The 20553-nt window shown below is 37.5% G+C and overlaps 2 protein-coding genes across 2 annotated transcripts in view; one reads left to right on the top strand and one right to left on the bottom strand.

Annotated features, from left to right (window-relative positions):
• The window catches only part of LOC128703607 (uncharacterized), a 224095-nt gene that overhangs the window by 170359 nt on the left and 33183 nt on the right, over positions 1-20553 (bottom strand). The window lies entirely within an intron of this gene.
• On the top strand, positions 7971-14517 carry LOC128705165 (uncharacterized). The gene is made up of 6 exons (XM_070101113.1): positions 7971-8402; positions 8709-8882; positions 9253-10861; positions 11144-12352; positions 12503-12744; positions 14453-14517. Exons 1-6 carry the CDS (start codon positions 8393-8395, stop codon positions 14515-14517), a joined length of 3309 nt encoding a protein of 1102 aa, XP_069957214.1. The 5' UTR covers positions 7971-8392.

The raw sequence follows: 20553 nt of genomic DNA, 5'->3' as shown, positions 1-20553 counted from the left end.
TATATATATATATATATATATATATATATATATATATAAGTAGTGAAGTTTTCTACAGGGGGGTCCCTTCCGGTTTAGGGCCTTCCACTGAGCGAGGAACTTCCGGTTTAGGCCTTCTACAGGGAGGTCCCTTCCGGTCTAGGACCAGCGGCTGGAGGGTCACCTTTTCACACCTAGGTGTTACTTCCGGTTTTGACCATGACCTCGCCCTCGAGACTACCTCACCCTTGACCCCCCAACCAATACCCCCACCCACGACCCCCCATCCCCCTTCGCGACCCCCGCCGTCGCGCCGCGCGCCCGCCCGCGCGCCCGCCCGCGCGCCCGCCCGCGCGCCCGCCCGCGCGCCCGCCCGCGCGCCCGCGCGCCCGCCCGCGCGCCCCGCCCCGCCCGCGCGCCCGACCGCGCCCTTCGCGACCCCCGCCCGCGCCTTCTGCTGCGCCTTCTGCAGCGTCATCCGGATCGCCCCCGCACCTCGAATTTTTTTCCGATTTTTTTCGAATTTTTTTTGAATTTCATTTTCTTGTGCTCTCCATCTCCTCGGATCAAGTTTTTAAGGTTCCCCCTCTCACTTTCACCCCCATCCCAAAATTTCTCGATATTACCAAGTTTTTGGATTCCCCCCTATGGGGGTTTCGAAATTCTCCATCTCCTCAGATCAAGTTTTTTGGTTACCCCTCCTTTCACCCCCAAAAAATTTCTCAATATCAAAAGTCTCCACCTCCTCGGATCCCCCTCCCACTTTCACCCCCCAATCCCAAAAATTTCTCGATAATACAAGTTTTTGGATTCCCCCCCTATGGGGGTTTTGAATTTCTTATGATCACCTTGGATCAAATTTTTGGATTACCCCTCCCACTTTCACCCACCCCCCACCTCAAATTTTTCTCGATAATACCAAGACTCCATCTCCTCGGATCAAGTTTTTTGGAATCCCCCCTCTGGGGGTAAGCATGCTTACTACAGGTCTAAACATCTTCCCCTTATTATTTTAAAATGAACTAAAAGTTTCCTCTCATTAAGTTAAATGAACTAAAAAAGCGTGTTTACTCGTCAGTATTCCTCTCATTAAGTTAAATGAACTAAAAAGGACCCAGCATACAAGCTAAATCTTGTCGACTTACCCCTATGTCAGTGACGTCAGTATTCCTCTCATTAAGTTAAATGAACTAAAAAGGACCGCGCACACAGGTTGAATCTTGTCTACCCTTTTAGTTAATAAGGGGTCATAGCAGTGACGTCACACATACAAGCTGAATCAATGTCGATCCTTTTAGTTCATTCAAGTTAATAAGGGGATATAGTACCTACATCATAGGGAAAACATTTTTCATCATCAGAAAGACACATTTCAGGATAACACTAATACACATTTTTTTTTCATTATTTATTATACAAGCAATACATCACTCTATTCTCCTACGTTTAGATGGTGGAATATCAGGGTGTCCATAAGCCAAGGATTCATTAGTATTCAAATGATATCTTTTATCATCAAAGGCTGACAAACCTCTCTTATTAATTCTTATCGTACATATTTCACCTTTTACATTGCTTATAGACTTACACGCGAATAATTCTCTATCTACATTTGATAAAACATTCTTATATCTTGCATGTGTTAATAATGGCATAAATTGCGAAGGAATACCCTTGGCTCTGCTGACATTAGTTGATCTTCCAGCAATCTTGACAGAATACATTTTAGCTTTCAGGGCTATCAACTCGCTAATATGGTTATCACACATTTCAGATTTCAATAACCCCAGCTCACCTTTTCTACTATCATCATATAAGGGATGCTCAGGACTGAAATTTGAAAAATCCATATAACCTAACAATGGTTCACTTTTTAACTCGGTGTACAAATCTTTACATTTCAAGCTAAAAATATATGAGTCAGTATCGGTATAAAGAAGTCTTACATCATCACCATAATGTTGTTTTAAAACTTTATACCAAAAATGATACAATTTCTTTTTAGCTATCTCAAGAATTTGAAAACCGAGATAAAGTGGTTGCTTAACTTCTAATATATCTTTATTGAATGTGCAAATTACTCTATCTTGATTTAAATGTGTGATATTTTTTAACAAAGGATCCTTACTCGCTCTAATAAATGCTTTCTCATTATTGATATATCTATATTTCTCAGCATACTTTGTAATATTCAGCAATGATTTCCCATATATGGCGTTATTAGTTAATTTGAAGGCTTTTGACTTGATAGGACATCTTGTAGCTGTTCTCTGTGCAATATTAGTTGATATGAAGGGTTCTAAAAATTTTGTCTGTGTATATTCATATATGGTATGAACCTTTTCCACCTCTAACCCAAGTTCCAGTAATAACTGTAACAATTCTAGACTGATTAAATAATTTTTCTGAGGTAAATGACTGCCCACTAATTTCCCATTAGATTTGGGGATCTTTCTACCTTCATTTTTCAATATAGATTCACAATAAGGAGATAACATCTCTTCTGATATATTCATATGTGATAATATTAAAGGAAGTTCATCAGTGAGTCTAGCCACCTCGGGGGATATGTGCTTGGTATCACATTCTATCCAATATCCCTTTTGACCTTCGCAGGAAACATTACTTAATCCCACATCGAGGAAAGCATTCTTCTCGTCATTGGATAATTTTCTGATACCATTCTGTGGAAGAGCTTCAACCATCGCACTAGCATACAAAGAATTGAAATCTAGATATAAAATATGAGTGCCCATTCCACTCTCAACATCAAAATTAGGGTTAATTAGGGGATTATCTGCTTTAGAATACTGATTAATTGCGCAGGTAAACCCTCCTCTGAGATTCCTTTTAATCAAGTCATATAATTCATGGGAATATATCATATCTAATCTTACATTAGTTTTCAATAGGAATGCATCCCAACTGAATGATGGTAAACTTATATAATTACTAACGTCTAGCTTATAAATATCTTTGAGTGTTTTACGCCACTCCATGAAGACATCGGCTAACAAACCAACATCTGTCTTGAGATATAACATCAAGTAATCTCCTAAAGTCTTACATTTACCCAACTCAAACACTTTCAATGCATGTTCATAATCTTCTTGGCTGATAGCGCTATTTCTCAAAGAATTAAAAAAATGATCTTTACTCGGTAATTTTGTTTCATCGAGCTTCTTTAAACTATCAATATAATCATAACACAAAATTTGTTTTCCTTTACATAATAAAGGTAAGACATCTCGAGGCACATCTTTCAGAATACTCTCTGTATATTTCAGGGATTTACCTGCCTTGATATGTTGTTCTGCTAACGTGGAAAGAGATCCATTCAATAAAGACAGTGAATCTTGAAACCTAACCTTACCTATGTCTACTTTCAAGAATTTGAATCCTTGTTTCGAATGAATTTCAACGTTATATTTATCAACATTCAATTCCTTTAAAATTATTCCTAAATCATACGACATGTTATGACAAAAAAGCAATAATTTCTCTCTCTTGTCTTTACGCTGCATATTACATCGTGCACAATAGGCTCCAATATAATTATTGAAATTTAAAGTATGGTCATGGTGTTTATGTTTGTCTTTGGGTTTTTTGAAGGTGTTACCACATAATTCACAAGTGTTCTGAGAATCATGCCTCATCTCATCCTCCTCTGACATATGGATTTCATGATACTGTCTTCTAAACTTTATTTTATTCCATTCACCACTAACATTTAAAATGAAATGATTAACAGCATCCTCCCCCTTATAACTCTTTATACACACTATTTCTCCTTTGCGATCAAATATAATATAACAATAGGCAATGGCTTTATGACGAGACTCAATTTTACCTTCTGGGAGAGTGGTGTCTAATGCACATTCAAAATCAAATACACCGATGTATTCGTTGGAATGCGTATGACTAAAATTTTCAAAGTGTACTGTTGTTCCTTCCGGGGGGAATACGAGAACCTGATTAATTTTACATCCATCTTCGTGGATATCTAACTCTTCCTGTGTATTCAACTTCATCAAACAACTATGACAGTGCTTCTTTTCACCTTTTTCTGACATTATCGTTCTAACATACCCGTCAAAATCTTTGATTAAAACCAAATGTCTTTCATTCAACAATAACGCGCACATAATGTCCTTATATTTCTTATTCCCCTTACGACACATAGCCATAAATGTCCTATCTTGATCCTTTCTTAATTGATAAACATATAATGACACTTTATTTTCCTTCTCTAATATACCTAACTTATCACGCGTAATGGGGAAATCATCTATAGAAGTTTTTGCATGATTAAGACAACCTCTCTTAGTATTAACTGCTCTGCGAATATGTTTCCATGGCATGTTCTTTTTATGACATTGATAGGCGGCAAAAGCACGCAGTACACATAACCCATCATTAATCTCTGGATTAAATACATATTTCTTCCCTCGCAGTTTCTCGGGATATGCCACATATGACCCCACTTGCACTCTGAATTCTACTTTAACATATTCGATACTGAAAGATTCGATTTGATCTATGATCCAGCCAGATCCTTCCTGATCTTGCAACTCTGTCTCGTATCTTTCTAATATTGTTCCCACCCATCGATCAAATACTTCAGAGATTTCCTCTTCACTTACTAACTCAAACGCTAAATTTATCACAAATTGTCCATTTTGATCATCACCCGATATGTTTTGACGTAATGTCCTTATAACTATAATTGGGTGGATTCTGAGCGACATTGCTAGAGGCGATCTATCATACATATCTCGCATCTGTTCTATAAAATAATCCCTATAAACATGTAAATACATTCTTAACTCTCTGTTATAAGATGAAGGAACACTATATTTCCTCACTGTATGTCTACCTCTAAAATTCTGGATATATGTAATAACTTCTGGGCTCTCGTCTTCACTATTATGCGTGTCAGACACGTCATGCGAGGTAGTTGCTCTCTCATCATCATTAGTGGGGGCAGAAGTACCCGCACCTCCGCATTGTGAGGTACCAACACTAGCACTCTCACCACCAAGCTGGGCAGTTTGATTCACAACACTACCAGGTGTATTTCCTGCAGAGGAAAAAAGCACATCCAATTCATAACCCAAAAAATATTAAGATTTCAATGAACAGAGGAAAAAAGCACATCCAATTCATAACCCAAAAAATATTAAGATTTCAATGAATAGAGGAAAAAAAAGCACATCCAATTCATAACCCAAAAAATGTTAAGATTTCAATGAATAGTAATATTACGTCCAGTAATGGGGGTAAGAAGGTCACCATTCTCATCCCAACTCACCAAAGGATTTCTTTGCAATAATACCAACATTGATTTCACATATTCTATATTTCTCGCACTCACTCTTATGTGCATGAATCTTGACAAATCTGGGGTTTTCTGAGGTTTCACCGAGGTGAGAGCAGGTGGGTTGACCTGCCTAGCGGGAGTAGTCTTAAACTTGCGTTTAACACCACGCTTCAAGCATGCACCACCACCACCCCCTTCTAAATTCTCACCACCCTCCGATTTTACTAACTCGAGAGGTTTCCGATTCATAACTGAAGTTGGTACAAGATAAAATTCTTTCATGATTTATTAAACAATCTCGAAATAATATTTACTGCTAGAGGTAATATAATGCCAAGAAGATTTCCACCTCTGATACTCAGCAAATATTTCTTTTTACGCTGAAAACCGATTTTCTTACAAGCTAATGATTTAATCTCGTTCTTGTACTTTTTAAATATTTTAGGGTCTAATGGTATTTTATTCTTAATCAAATTCTTGAAAATCTCACTGATACAACTTATGTGCGTTTTCTTAAACTGTTGTAATAAACTCTTCCGATGATTGCGTGGGAGACTATTAAGTAATGTAATTAATTCTTTAAATTTTTCTAATAATGATTTTTTCATTGTACCTTCAACAAATCTCCTTCTTTGACCCACGAATTAAAAGTGGAATCATAACCTTTATAAGATACCAAATAATGCGTAATTCCACAAATTTTTTTTCGTTTCAATACTCTGTCGATAATATATTCTGGAGGTGGTATGACTGGGGTCAATTCTTCGCGATAAAATATTCCTTTAATCTTTTCACCTTTCAAATCTTTCAAATGATATGTTGTTATAGGTTGAGAATTATTAATTCTATATATTTTAAATATTTCCTCTGTATTTTGTGTGTGAAACCCTCGGTTAAACGCGGATGATCTGCTAAGAGTCACTCTTGTTGTGTCTCCAACAACCAATTTCTTACTGATTCGTTTCTTATTGGATCTTCCATTTTTATAATTTATCCGAAACTGATTCCTTATATCATTCAATGACGTAATACCATGGACTTGCAATGGGGTTTTACCGCCAATCCCCGAGTGCGGAGATGAATTATACGCATCTACTAATTCATTTAACACTTTTGAATAATTAAATGTATTGGCACTTGTCATATACTTGTATAATTTACGTTTCATCGTTTGCAAGCCTCTCTCTGCAATGGAAGCTTTTGTTTCTTTCGAAAATACATGATATAACTTTATATGCTTACTCTGGAGATAATTCTGTACCTGTTTATTTAGAAACTCCCTGCCTTTATCTGTAAATAATCTCGATATATTCTTCGCCTTTTCATTCTCCAATATGTTTTGTAATGCATGTAAAGTGCACGGTCCGTCTTTCTTTTTCATGAGTACTGCTTGTAAATATCTTGAAAAAACATCGATACACACGAGAATGTATTTATATCCATCATTATATCTGGATAATTTAGACATATCACCCAAATCACAGGTTAATATCACTCTGGGTTTAGGAGCAATTATTTTCCTACGAGGAAACTTCTTAGGTTTAAGAACGTATAAAGTATATGATCTTTCTGAATTTAAGAAATTTCTGACCTCTTTCAAGGTTATGGACGGATCGATCTTTTTTACAGCTGTATATAAACTGTTTACACCAGAGAATGACCCAGCAGATCCAGGATCTCTATAAACCTTTTCAATTAATTTTACTCGCTCCATTGGTATACAATTTCGTAGGAATCCTGCTGTAACACATTGGTTCGCAACTGTAATGCTTCTGGTGTATTTAATGCAAGGTCTATGAATAAATAACCAAAGGGTGATCGTTTTATAGCAGATTTATATATATTTACAAATTCCTTATTTTTTCCGAACACTTGTCGCCCCAGAATCTCTACTTGTCCAAGATCCCTCATTTTAAATAAAGCAAAATGCGTGGCGTTTAAAGCCATGGTACGACTATATCGTCCTCCGTGAAATATATTTTGAGTAATCAGAATAATGCTTATATTATGATGTCTACCTTTAGTAAAACATTCGAGAATAATTTCACTGTTACCTGCTTTTAAAAATAGATCATCAACAATAATTATTGTATTTTCATCAGGTGATGCAATGACATTCTGCGGGTCGATAATATCGTTACTTAATGTTAATTTATGAGTTATCTCTGAATCTTGTTCTAAGGGATGTGATGTCACCCCGCATATTATAATGTTATGAAATTTCTCATGGTATAACTTTAATAATTTTGATGTGAAATAAGATTTGCCACTATTCGAATAACCGGCAATGATAATCCTTGATGGATAACGAAATATATCAACGTCATCAGATGTGTATGTTGTCAAGTTCAACATCTTCCCCTTATTATTTTAAAATTGATCTAAAAGCTTCCTCTCTTTAAGTTGAATGAACTAAAAAAGGGTGTTTACCATAGAGAGGCGTCTTGTACACTGTAAGTCTTAATGGGTTTTCAAGATATATAATACTTTTAGTTCAATAAGGGGACGCAGTTAATGTGGAGCAGGACTGCCTCACCAAAATTAGTTGCTTTAGGGTGGCGATTGACCCAGGTGTTCATGATTATCTTAAATCTACCTTGGGTGTGAACCGCATTTCATGGCGCCTGTCTGTCCTGAGTTGACGCAGGTGTTATGTTCTACCTTGGGTGTGAACCGCATTACACCATGTGTTGGGGTGACCCACAATGAGTCTCTCAGAGTGAGGACAGTGCTTCCATCCGTGACTGACCTCATCTTCCTCATATTATTTTAAAATGAACTAAAAGTTTCCTCTCATTAAGTTAAAGGACCTCATCTTCCAACGCTGAACCACATATCATGCTGTCTGTCTGACCTGTGTTGACCCAGGTGTTCATGATTATCTTAAATCTACCTTAGGTGTGAACCGCATTACACCATGTGTCGGGGGGAGGGGGCGGCCTATATAAGCTCAATGAGACACTCAGAGCGAGGACAGTGCTTCCATCCATCATCCGTGATTGACCTCATCTTCCTCATATTATTTTAAAATGAACTAAAAGTTTCCTCTCATTAAGTTAAAGGACCTCATCTTCCAACGCTGAACCGCACAACATGGAGAAAGGTAAGTTATACTTAGAAAATTCTTGTTTTTTACATGTTTAATTTTTGTTGAAGCATACGAGTGAAATTTGGGTTAATTTTTGTTGAAGCATACGAGTGAAATGTTTACTGGGTTAGTGCGTTAATAAGTGAAATGTTTACTGGGTTAGTGCGTTAATAAGTGAAATTTTTAATGGGTTAAATAAGTGAATTGGTGAAGAGGAGATTGTTAGAAAATTCTTGTTTTTTTACATGTTTAATTTTTGTTGGAGCATACGAGTGAAATTTTTTACTGGGATAGTGCGTTAATAAGTGAAATTCTTAACAGGGGATAGCATATATTCGAAATACTTGGAAGCATTGGTGAAGAGAAGATTATCGATTAGAAAGCAGCGTTCGTTGGTAATCGAGAAAGGCGGTGTACAACGCAATGAAAGGTTATTGCAATTGGATAATGAGTGGGCACGTGTAGATGCTTTATGGAAGAAGGCTATAGAAACAGGTATGTAACCAATTTGTGATCTTTTGTTGTGCTAGTCACTCGAGAAAAGATTTTCCTCTGTTCATTGAAATCTTAATATTTTGGGTTATGAATTGGATGTGCTTGTTTTTCCTCTGTTCATTGAAATCTTAAAACGTATTATGTAAAAATTGTGAAGGGTGACCTTCTTACCCCCATTACTGGACGTAATATTACTATTCATTGAAATCTTAACATTTTTTGGGTTATGAATTGGATGTGCTTTTTTTTCCTCTATTCATTGAAATCTTAATATTTTTTGGGTTATGAATTGGATGTGCTTTTTTCCTCTGTTCATTGAAATCTTAATATTTTTTGGGTTATGAATTGGATGTGCTTTTTTCCTCTGCAGGAAATACACCTGGTAGTGTTGTGAATCAAACTGCCCAGCTTGGTGGTGAGAGTGCTAGTGTTGGTACCTCACAATGCGGAGGTGCGGGTACTTCTGCCCCCACTAATGATGATGAGAGAGCAACTACCTCGCATGACGTGTCTGACACGCATAATAGTGAAGACGAGAGCCCAGAAGTTATTACATATATCCAGAATTTTAGAGGTAGACATACAGTGAGGAAATATAGTGTTCCTTCATCTTATAACAGAGAGTTAAGAATGTATTTACATGTTTATAGGGATTATTTTATAGAACAGATGCGAGATATGTATGATAGATCGCCTCTAGCAATGTCGCTCAGAATCCACCCAATTATAGTTATAAGGACATTACGTCAAAACATATCGGGTGATGATCAAAATGGACAATTTGTGATAAATTTAGCGTTTGAGTTAGTAAGTGAAGAGGAAATCTCTGAAGTATTTGATCGATGGGTGGGAACAATATTAGAAAGATACGAGACAGAGTTGCAAGATCAGGAAGGATCTGGCTGGATCATAGATCAAATCGAATCTTTCAGTATCGAATATGTTAAAGTAGAATTCAGAGTGCAAGTGGGGTCATATGTGGCATATCCCGAGAAACTGCGAGGGAAGAAATATGTATTTAATCCAGAGATTAATGATGGGTTATGTGTACTGCGTGCTTTTGCCGCCTATCAATGTCATAAAAAGAACATGCCATGGAAACATATTCGCAGAGCAGTTAATACTAAGAGAGGTTGTCTTAATCATGCAAAAACTTCTATAGATGATTTCCCCATTACGCGTGATAAGTTAGGTATATTAGAGAAGGAAAATAAAGTGTCATTATATGTTTATCAATTAAGAAAGGATCAAGATAGGACATTTATGGCTATGTGTCGTAAGGGGAATAAGAAATATAAGGACATTATGTGCGCGTTATTGTTGAATGAAAGACATTTGGTTTTAATCAAAGATTTTGACGGGTATGTTAGAACGATAATGTCAGAAAAAGGTGAAAAGAAGCACTGTCATAGTTGTTTGATGAAGTTGAATACACAGGAAGAGTTAGATATCCACGAAGATGGATGTAAAATCAATCAGGTTCTCGTATTCCCCCCGGAAGGAACAACAGTACACTTTGAAAATTTTAGTCATACACATTCCAACGAATACATCGGTGTATTTGATTTTGAATGTGCATTAGACACCACTCTCCCAGAAGGTAAAATTGAGTCTCGTCATAAAGCCATTGCCTATTGTTATATTATATTTGATCGCAAAGGAGAAATAGTGTGTATAAAGAGTTATAAGGGGGAGGATGCTGTTAATCATTTCATTTTAAATGTTAGTGGTGAATGGAATAAAATAAAGTTTAGAAGACAGTATCATGAAATCCATATGTCAGAGGAGGATGAGATGAGGCATGATTCTCAGAACACTTGTGAATTATGTGGTAACACCTTCAAAAAACCCAAAGACAAACATAAACACCATGACCATACTTTAAATTTCAATAATTATATTGGAGCCTATTGTGCACGATGTAATATGCAGCGTAAAGACAAGAGAGAGAAATTATTGCTTTTTTGTCATAACATGTCGTATGATTTAGGAATAATTTTAAAGGAATTGAATGTTGATAAATATAACGTTGAAATTCATTCGAAACAAGGATTCAAATTCTTGAAAGTAGACATAGGTAAGGTTAGGTTTCAAGATTCACTGTCTTTATTGAATGGATCTCTTTCCACGTTAGCAGAACAACATATCAAGGCAGGTAAATCCCTGAAATATACAGAGAGTATTCTGAAAGATGTGCCTCGAGATGTCTTACCTTTATTATGTAAAGGAAAACAAATTTTGTGTTATGATTATATTGATAGTTTAAAGAAGCTCGATGAAACAAAATTACCGAGTAAAGATCATTTTTTTAATTCTTTGAGAAATAGCGCTATCAGCCAAGAAGATTATGAACATGCATTGAAAGTGTTTGAGTTGGGTAAATGTAAGACTTTAGGAGATTACTTGATGTTATATCTCAAGACAGATGTTGGTTTGTTAGCCGATGTCTTCATGGAGTGGCGTAAAACACTCAAAGATATTTATAAGCTAGACGTTAGTAATTATATAAGTTTACCATCATTCAGTTGGGATGCATTCCTATTGAAAACTAATGTAAGATTAGATATGATATATTCCCATGAATTATATGACTTGATTAAAAGGAATCTCAGAGGAGGGTTTACCTGCGCAATTAATCAGTATTCTAAAGCAGATAATCCCCTAATTAACCCTAATTTTGATGTTGAGAGTGGAATGGGCACTCATATTTTATATCTAGATTTCAATTCTTTGTATGCTAGTGCGATGGTTGAAGCTCTTCCACAGAATGGTATCAGAAAATTATCCAATGACGAGAAGAATGCTTTCCTCGATGTGGGATTAAGTAATGTTTCCTGCGAAGGTCAAAAGGGATATTGGATAGAATGTGATACCAAGCACATATCCCCCGAGGTGGCTAGACTCACTGATGAACTTCCTTTAATATTATCACATATGAATATATCAGAAGAGATGTTATCTCCTTATTGTGAATCTATATTGAAAAATGAAGGTAGAAAGATCCCCAAATCTAATGGGAAATTAGTGGGCAGTCATTTACCTCAGAAAAATTATTTAATCAGTCTAGAATTGTTACAGTTATTACTGGAACTTGGGTTAGAGGTGGAAAAGGTTCATACCATATATGAATATACACAGACAAAATTTTTAGAACCCTTCATATCAACTAATATTGCACAGAGAACAGCTACAAGATGTCCTATCAAGTCAAAAGCCTTCAAATTAACTAATAACGCCATATATGGGAAATCATTGCTGAATATTACAAAGTATGCTGAGAAATATAGATATATCAATAATGAGAAAGCATTTATTAGAGCGAGTAAGGATCCTTTGTTAAAAAATATCACACATTTAAATCAAGATAGAGTAATTTGCACATTCAATAAAGATATATTAGAAGTTAAGCAACCACTTTATCTCGGTTTTCAAATTCTTGAGATAGCTAAAAAGAAATTGTATCATTTTTGGTATAAAGTTTTAAAACAACATTATGGTGATGATGTAAGACTTCTTTATACCGATACTGACTCATATATTTTTAGCTTGAAATGTAAAGATTTGTACACCGAGTTAAAAAGTGAACCATTGTTAGGTTATATGGATTTTTCAAATTTCAGTCCTGAGCATCCCTTATATGATGATAGTAGAAAAGGTGAGCTGGGGTTATTGAAATCTGAAATGTGTGATAACCATATTAGCGAGTTGATAGCCCTGAAAGCTAAAATGTATTCTGTCAAGATTGCTGGAAGATCAACTAATGTCAGCAGAGCCAAGGGTATTCCTTCGCAATTTATGCCATTATTAACACATGCAAGATATAAGAATGTTTTATCAAATGTAGATAGAGAATTATTCGCGTGTAAGTCTATAAGCAATGTAAAAGGTGAAATATGTACGATAAGAATTAATAAGAGAGGTTTGTCAGCCTTTGATGATAAAAGATATCATTTGAATACTAATGAATCCTTGGCTTATGGACACCCTGATATTCCACCATCTAAACGTAGGAGAATAGAGTGATGTATTGCTTGTATAATAAATAATGAAAAAAAAATGTGTATTAGTGTTATCCTGAAATGTGTCTTTCTGATGATGAAAAATGTTTTCCCTATGATGTAGGTACTATATCCCCTTATTAACTTGAATGAACTAAAAGGATCGACATTGATTCAGCTTGTATGTGTGACGTCACTGCTATGACCCCTTATTAACTAAAAGGGTAGACAAGATTCAACCTGTGTGCGCGGTCCTTTTTAGTTCATTTAACTTAATGAGAGGAATACTGACGTCACTGACATAGGGGTAAGTCGACAAGATTTAGCTTGTATGCTGGGTCCTTTTTAGTTCATTTAACTTAATGAGAGGAATACTGACGAGTAAACACGCTTTTTTAGTTCATTTAACTTAATGAGAGGAAACTTTTAGTTCATTTTAAAATAATAAGGGGAAGATGTTTAGACCTGTAGTAAGCATGCTTACCCCCAGAGGGGGGATTCCAAAAAACTTGATCCGAGGAGATGGAGTCTTGGTATTATCGAGAAAAATTTGAGGTGGGGGGTGGGTGAAAGTGGGAGGGGTAATCCAAAAATTTGATCCAAGGTGATCATAAGAAATTCAAAACCCCCATAGGGGGGGAATCCAAAAACTTGTATTATCGAGAAATTTTTGGGATTGGGGGGTGAAAGTGGGAGGGGGATCCGAGGAGGTGGAGACTTTTGATATTGAGAAATTTTTTGGGGGTGAAAGGAGGGGTAACCAAAAAACTTGATCTGAGGAGATGGAGAATTTCGAAACCCCCATAGGGGGGAATCCAAAAACTTGGTAATATCGAGAAATTTTGGGATGGGGGTGAAAGTGAGAGGGGGAACCTTAAAAACTTGATCCGAGGAGATGGAGAGCACAAGAAAATGAAATTCAAAAAAAATTCGAAAAAAATCGGAAAAAAATTCGAGGTGCGGGGGCGATCCGGATGACGCTGCAGAAGGCGCAGCAGAAGGCGCGGGCGGGGGTCGCGAAGGGCGCGGGCGGGCGCGCGGGCGGGGCGCGCGGTCGGGCGCGCGGGCGCGCGGGCGGGCGCGCGGGCGGGCGCGCGGGCGGGCGCGCGGGCGGGCGCGCGGCGCGACGGCGGGGGTCGCGAAGGGGGATGGGGGGTCGTGGGTGGGGGTATTGGTTGGGGGGTCAAGGGTGAGGTAGTCTCGAGGGCGAGGTCATGGTCAAAACCGGAAGTAACACCTAGGTGTGAAAAGGTGACCCTCCAGCCGCTGGTCCTAGACCGGAAGGGACCTCCCTGTAGAAGGCCTAAACCGGAAGTTCCTCGCTCAGTGGAAGGCCCTAAACCGGAAGGGACCCCCCTGTAGAAAACTTCACTACTTATATATATACATATATATATATTTATATATATATACATATACATATATATATATATACATATATATTTATATATATATACATATACATATATATATATACCCACACACACAGCTGTTGAGTGCAGATTCAGTTCCTTGGATCAAGTCTGATGTGGGTGAATTTATTACCTGTAATTTAAAGGTCGCCTCTGACAGGTGAGGGAGAGAAATCCTTGATCAGCTGTGGGATTTACGAGGCAGCTCGTAAATCCTCCACGTAGCATGTTGCTCATGGGATTAGTGAAGGTGGAGCTAGCCTTCACTACCCGATGAGCTCGTGATCCAAGGATCTGGAGCCACTTTCCCCTTCCTTGGAATAAACTTGATTTTCCACCCCCCCCCCCAAGCTGCTGTGTGACCCCTTCGAGTTTGGCACTTCCCAGCGACAATAATAATAACAATAATAACGAAAAGTTGACATTATTTTTTCTAGATTTATATGATTACTCATTTACATTAAACTAAAAAAAATCATCAGTCTAACTCGAAGTTTTTTTACTTCGTTGTGGATAACATTAAAACAATCACGAATAATTACTTTCTTTTACGAACTTAACCAAATACCTACAATAAAATAACGATAATGATAGTTGTATCTTTTCTTTCAAAGGTAATCAGTTAAAAGATCAACTATGTGTCATGACGGTAATTATGAAAGCTCTGGCCACAGCTTCACACGGCGAGGGTCCGGGTTTGATTCCAGGCGAGGGTAGAAACACTGGGCGTGTTTCCTTTCACCTGTTGTCTAAGTTCGCCCATCAGTAAAATGGGTACCTGGGTGTTAGTGGACTGGTGTGGGTCGCATCCTGGGACAAAACTGACCTAATTTGCAGGAAATGCTCAGCATAACAAGCGGCTTTCTGTATAGTAGTATGTCACTGATGTCAGCTATGGTCTGTATACCTTGTACATGTACTGGTAGAAATAAAGATATTATTATACACCGTGATGTGTGTGTCTCTGAGAGTTTATTTTAATTCCAGATTTCTGGTTTAAAGTGTTTTGACTGGTGGAACACAGACTAAAGTATATCCTTGATGACCCTTGTGTAGTTAACAGGCTTTAAAGCTTCATTAACCATTAGAACTCAGTCTACCCTATATACATTGAGTCGCTGACACACGCGCTAACAAGCGCCGCCCTCCTGCCCTGGAAAACAGCGAGAGTAATGGTATTAATGGTAGGAGTGTAATGTTGAACCTCACATTTCTGTAACTTCACTAACGAGTGGAACTGTGGAGAAAGCTCTGACTGACCACATGAAGAATATAAATCGGGCTCTGGAAATATTCAAAGTGATAGAAAACGATCCAGGTGTCGTCCTGGACAGTAAGTTGTAACGAAAGGTTATATTTACGAATCGTAGAGAAATTGATAAGTTTCTCTGGCATATTTTAAAATGCCTTTTATGTGTATAGGATAGATTGATGAGTATGACACGGGTGCAACACCTAGGCATTCTTTATTGAGAAGAAGAATTTAAAAACAAAGTTGTTTACAACATATGTCTAAGCCAAAATGGGCAGATGCAGCCACAGTGTGGTGGCCGTGTCGAAAATTTATGCGGATACGAGAAAAAACATCCAAAGATTTGCTTCAGAAAAAAAAAGAAAACTCTCGGAGCTAAAAAGAATTTGTTTTTTCTAGGGAAGACCGAATCCTGGGATTACCAGGTCGACGTGTGTGCACCACAACACTGAGGGTTACAAGGCAACCCCAGCCAGGACTGGTTGGTGATAGTTGCAGTTTAAGAGTGAAACACAAGCACGAGATTATAGAGAGAATCCCGTCACGATCAGCAGCTTGTGGGAGCTCTTAACTCTTGCCCTTTCTATGTCAATACTCGGAAAATTATTGCATTAATGGTATATAATAGCGACAAGTTAATGAATACGACTCATGTATAACACCTGGTAACGTCTTGATAAAGCTCCTAAAGAACGAATCTTTGCCACAATTTTTCGGTAATTCTACCATTGTATTACTAACACCTGGATATTCTTTGTTATGAAGACGTTTCGCCAGCCAGTGACTTTTTCAATTCAGTACAGAGATCATATACTGGAGAGTGTGATGAGTCCATCAGCCATGACAGAAGGCGATCAGTCCCTCAACCTCAGTCAGCCCAGGGGCTGTGTTGAAATATTTGAAGACACGGCAGACAGATAAGTCCTTAAGACTGAAATTCCACGTGTATAATTCACATTTACCAACATATAATACAATATATATAACGAAACAAGTTATACATTTAGTGACAACCAGCACGACCCACATTCTGAATGTCTCGGCTCGGTGGGTAAACAGACTCGACCGTCAACACAGAGAGAGAAACCTTTGAGGAAGTCCCTCTTGCGTCCAGGGTAACAATGTCTCTCCTTATTCACCAACTTTGACCTGATTTCTCCCCAAACAACTCCAAGAAGTATACGTCTTATTTGCACTCATCTTGAAGAACATCTTCTACATCGCTACTCCTTTGATATTTACTCACGGGAAGAAGTCCTCAGAAATTTCTTGACGTGTTTAAGTAAAATAATTGAAAGGTTAATGTGGATGTTGCATGTTGCAGAGGCAATGTGTTGCTCTCTCTCTCTCTTCATTTATAAGATACCCAGACGCATCATATACTCTGTATTATGCTACATAATTCGTCAATAAGTGGGTGGGAACTCATGACCTGTGTAAAATCCTTAGTTCTGATAACTGCTTGCAGCTGATGCGGGTCCACAATAACACATCAACCACAACAGATTCCAGCCTCCCACTTAATAGCGTAAATAATGGAACATCCGCACATTACACCCAGTAATTGGAATCACGCCCTAAGTCGTAATATTAATCGCATTGCGAAGCTATCGTTTGTAATTTGGTTTTAAAATGATAGCAGGGGAGAAAATGAGTTTCCTATAATTACGGCGGATGATCCAATTTTTTGATAATGGAAATAATCAAGTTTGTGATACGGTCCCCCAAATCCTCACGGGTCATGGTACGTGTTGCTGGCAATGAATGGTAAAACACGACGCAGTACGTAGCGCAGCTAAAATGTCGGAAAAAGTACCTAACAAGCGACTATATAGAAAAGAAAACCTTGGGTAGCTTCAGATTTAGATCAGATAAACACAAGAGTGAGAGGAGTTTGATTTGAGTGGGTTAATAGGATTAATAGGATTATCAAAGCCTTGGTTTGTCAAAAATATTTGTTAGTGAGTCTGGGGTTGAGAAGGATTTGCCTTGTATGGGCCTATATATATATATATATATATATATATATATATATATATATATATATATATATATATATATATATATATATATATATATATATGTAGTGCCGAATAGGCAGAACTTGCGATCTTGGCTTAAATAGCAACGCTCATCTTGCCATATAGGACAAGTGAAAATTTGTGTATGCAATAATTTCGCCAAAATCATTCTGAACCTAACGAAAAAAATATATTTCACTGTGTTTGTTTAATATTAAATTATTGTAAACAAATCTAAAATATATTTAGTTGGGTTAGGCTAAAATAAATTGTTCTTGTTATAATAAGGTTAGGTAAGTTTTCTAAGATTCTTTTGGTGCAAAATTATAAATTTTTACATTAAAATTAATGAAAAAAAATATATCTTTAAACGTATAAGAGAAAATTTTAGAAAGGACTTATTTTTAAATGAGTTTTTGCTAATTGACCAGTTTTACATATTCGGCACGACATATATATATATATATATATATATATATATATATATATATATATATATATATATATATATATATATATATATATATATATATATATATATATATATATTGTGTGTGATTTATTTTTTTAAACTTTTGGCTATAATCGGGTTACAAAAATATGGTCAGATGGCTTCAAAATATCCGAGTTAATAAATTTTGATTACTAAAATCCAAAAAAAAATTTAATGTGATTAAGTTAAAAGCTGCATATCACTGATTTTATTTCAGAAGATAACTTTGTAAAATAATTCAATTAGTTATCGCAAGTCAGAATTATGATTTTAGCAATCAGGGCGATTTTTTTTGTAAAACTAAATTAGTGATTAAAAAATTTTGGTGTATATACTATAACTGGTATATATGTACCTCTTGGCACGTAATGTACATACCGTGTATGACCGTGAATTTTGACACCAATGACAATAGAAGAACGGACGGGGACTCGAACGGTTGTTCTGGCAGGTAGCAGGACCACCTCTGTACCACCGGACCATCAAACTCATGCCAGGATCACAGTTCGAGACCTCGTCCATTAGTCTGTTCATTCATTCCGACTTTCCTTGACTTTCTTGTCACTGATCTTAACCTTCCACCTACAACATTCCCATCACGACTTTCCTTGACCTGTTTTGCCCTTGATCTTAACCTTCCATCTACGACATTCCCATCACGACTTTCCTTGACCTGTTTTTGCCCTTGATCTTAACCTTCCACCTACGACATTCCCATCACGACTTTCCTTGACCTGTTTTGCCCTTGATCTTAACCTTCCATCTACGACATTCCCATCACGACTTTCCTTGACCTGTTTTGCCCTTGATCTTAACCTTCCATCTACGACATTCCCATCACATAACTACCAGCTCATCCTTCTGGCGGATCTCATCCCAATTGGAACAAAAGGTTTTTAATGCATTTTCCAGCCCGCAGACTCCGAGCAACACAGACAGACAAAGGCCTCTCCCTCGAGACGAGGGTTAAAATCACGTTGTGTTTACATGGTGAAAAATGCTAGGAGGGATGTGCAAAGGCTGCGCTTTGTTGAAAGTGTATTTGATCCCGGGCAGCTGGGCACCCAGCCTTCACGTCATAACAATGGCTCATCACAGGGAAACTATCTTAAGTGTCAAGGTAAATCTGGAGAGAGGACACTTCAAACGATGTTTAGGCTACGTCATTAGGCTCTCTCCAAACCTCTCTCCTACAAATAACTAATATATATATATATATATATATATATATATATATATATATATATATATATATATATATATATATATATATATATATATATATATATATCGCATTTACCTACAAACTCTCCAAACTTCCCTCTTAGAAATTATTTTATTAGCCTTTCTTCCTTATTTACAGATTCTCCAAACCTCTCTCTCTCTCTCTCTCTCTCTCTCTCTCTCCCTCTTAGAAATTATTTTATTTCTCTCTCTCCCTTATCCATAAACTCTCCTAACTTATCTCCTACTCTAACCTTTATTTCCTTTCTCTCTCTTACACTCAGCCTCTCCAAGCTTCTCTACCCATAACTTTATCTCCTCCGGCTCCTCCCCAACCTCTCCACAGCTTCCCATCTCTTATCGTCCAATCCCCCTCTTTACCATCTATCTCCCTTTGTCTCTTCTCCTCTCTCCCTCCTTGCCTGCCTTCCGTTATCGATCTCTTCTTTTTATATTATTACAGCGTTCTTCTGCCTCTCTTTCTGCTTACTCTCTCCTCCTCCTTCCAATAATTACAATACTCAAGTGTTACTTAACCAACGTTCACTCTAGCTACTAAGTGCTGCGTGTAATGACCTTTATTTACATGATGTAATTTGTGTCTAAGCAAAACAGTTCGACTACTACAACTAGTAGTACTACTACTAGTAGTACTAGTAGTACTGCTACTACTAGTGCTACAACTGCTACTACTAGTAATACTATAACTATTCCTGTTTCTGCTCCTACTAGTAGTAGTACTATTAATAGCCATAATATATATAATAGTAAGTTACATTTTAGTAATAAAATTATTAATAATGCCAACTCAGGTGCAAGAGTCACAGGTGGGTAAACAGCTGGTTGTCTGGGAGTCACAGGTGGGTAAACAGCTGGTTGTCTGGGAGTCACAGGTGGGTAAACAGCTGGTTGTCTGGGAGTCACAGGTGGGTAAACAGCTGGTTGTCTGGGAGTCACAGGTGGGTAAACAGCTGGTTGTCTGGGAGTCACAGGTGGGAAAACACCTGGATGTCTGGGAGGTGGGTAAACAGCTGGTTGTCTGGGAGTCACAGGTGGGTAAACAGCTGGTTGTCTGGGAGTCACAGGTGGGTAAACAGCTGGTTGTCTGGGAGTCACAGGTGGGTAAACAGCTGGTTGTCTGGGAGTCACAGGTGGGTAAACAGTTGGTTGTCTGGGAGTCACAGGTGGGTAAACAGCTGGTTGTCTGGGAGTCACAGGTGGGTAAACAGCTGGTTGTCTGGGAGTCACAGGTGGGTAAACAGCTGGTTGTC

Source organism: Cherax quadricarinatus, chromosome 76 (assembly GCF_038502225.1).
Source record: "Cherax quadricarinatus isolate ZL_2023a chromosome 76, ASM3850222v1, whole genome shotgun sequence".
Classification (NCBI taxonomy): domain Eukaryota; kingdom Metazoa; phylum Arthropoda; class Malacostraca; order Decapoda; family Parastacidae; genus Cherax; species Cherax quadricarinatus.
This window is presented reverse-complemented; position numbering and strand designations above follow the sequence as displayed.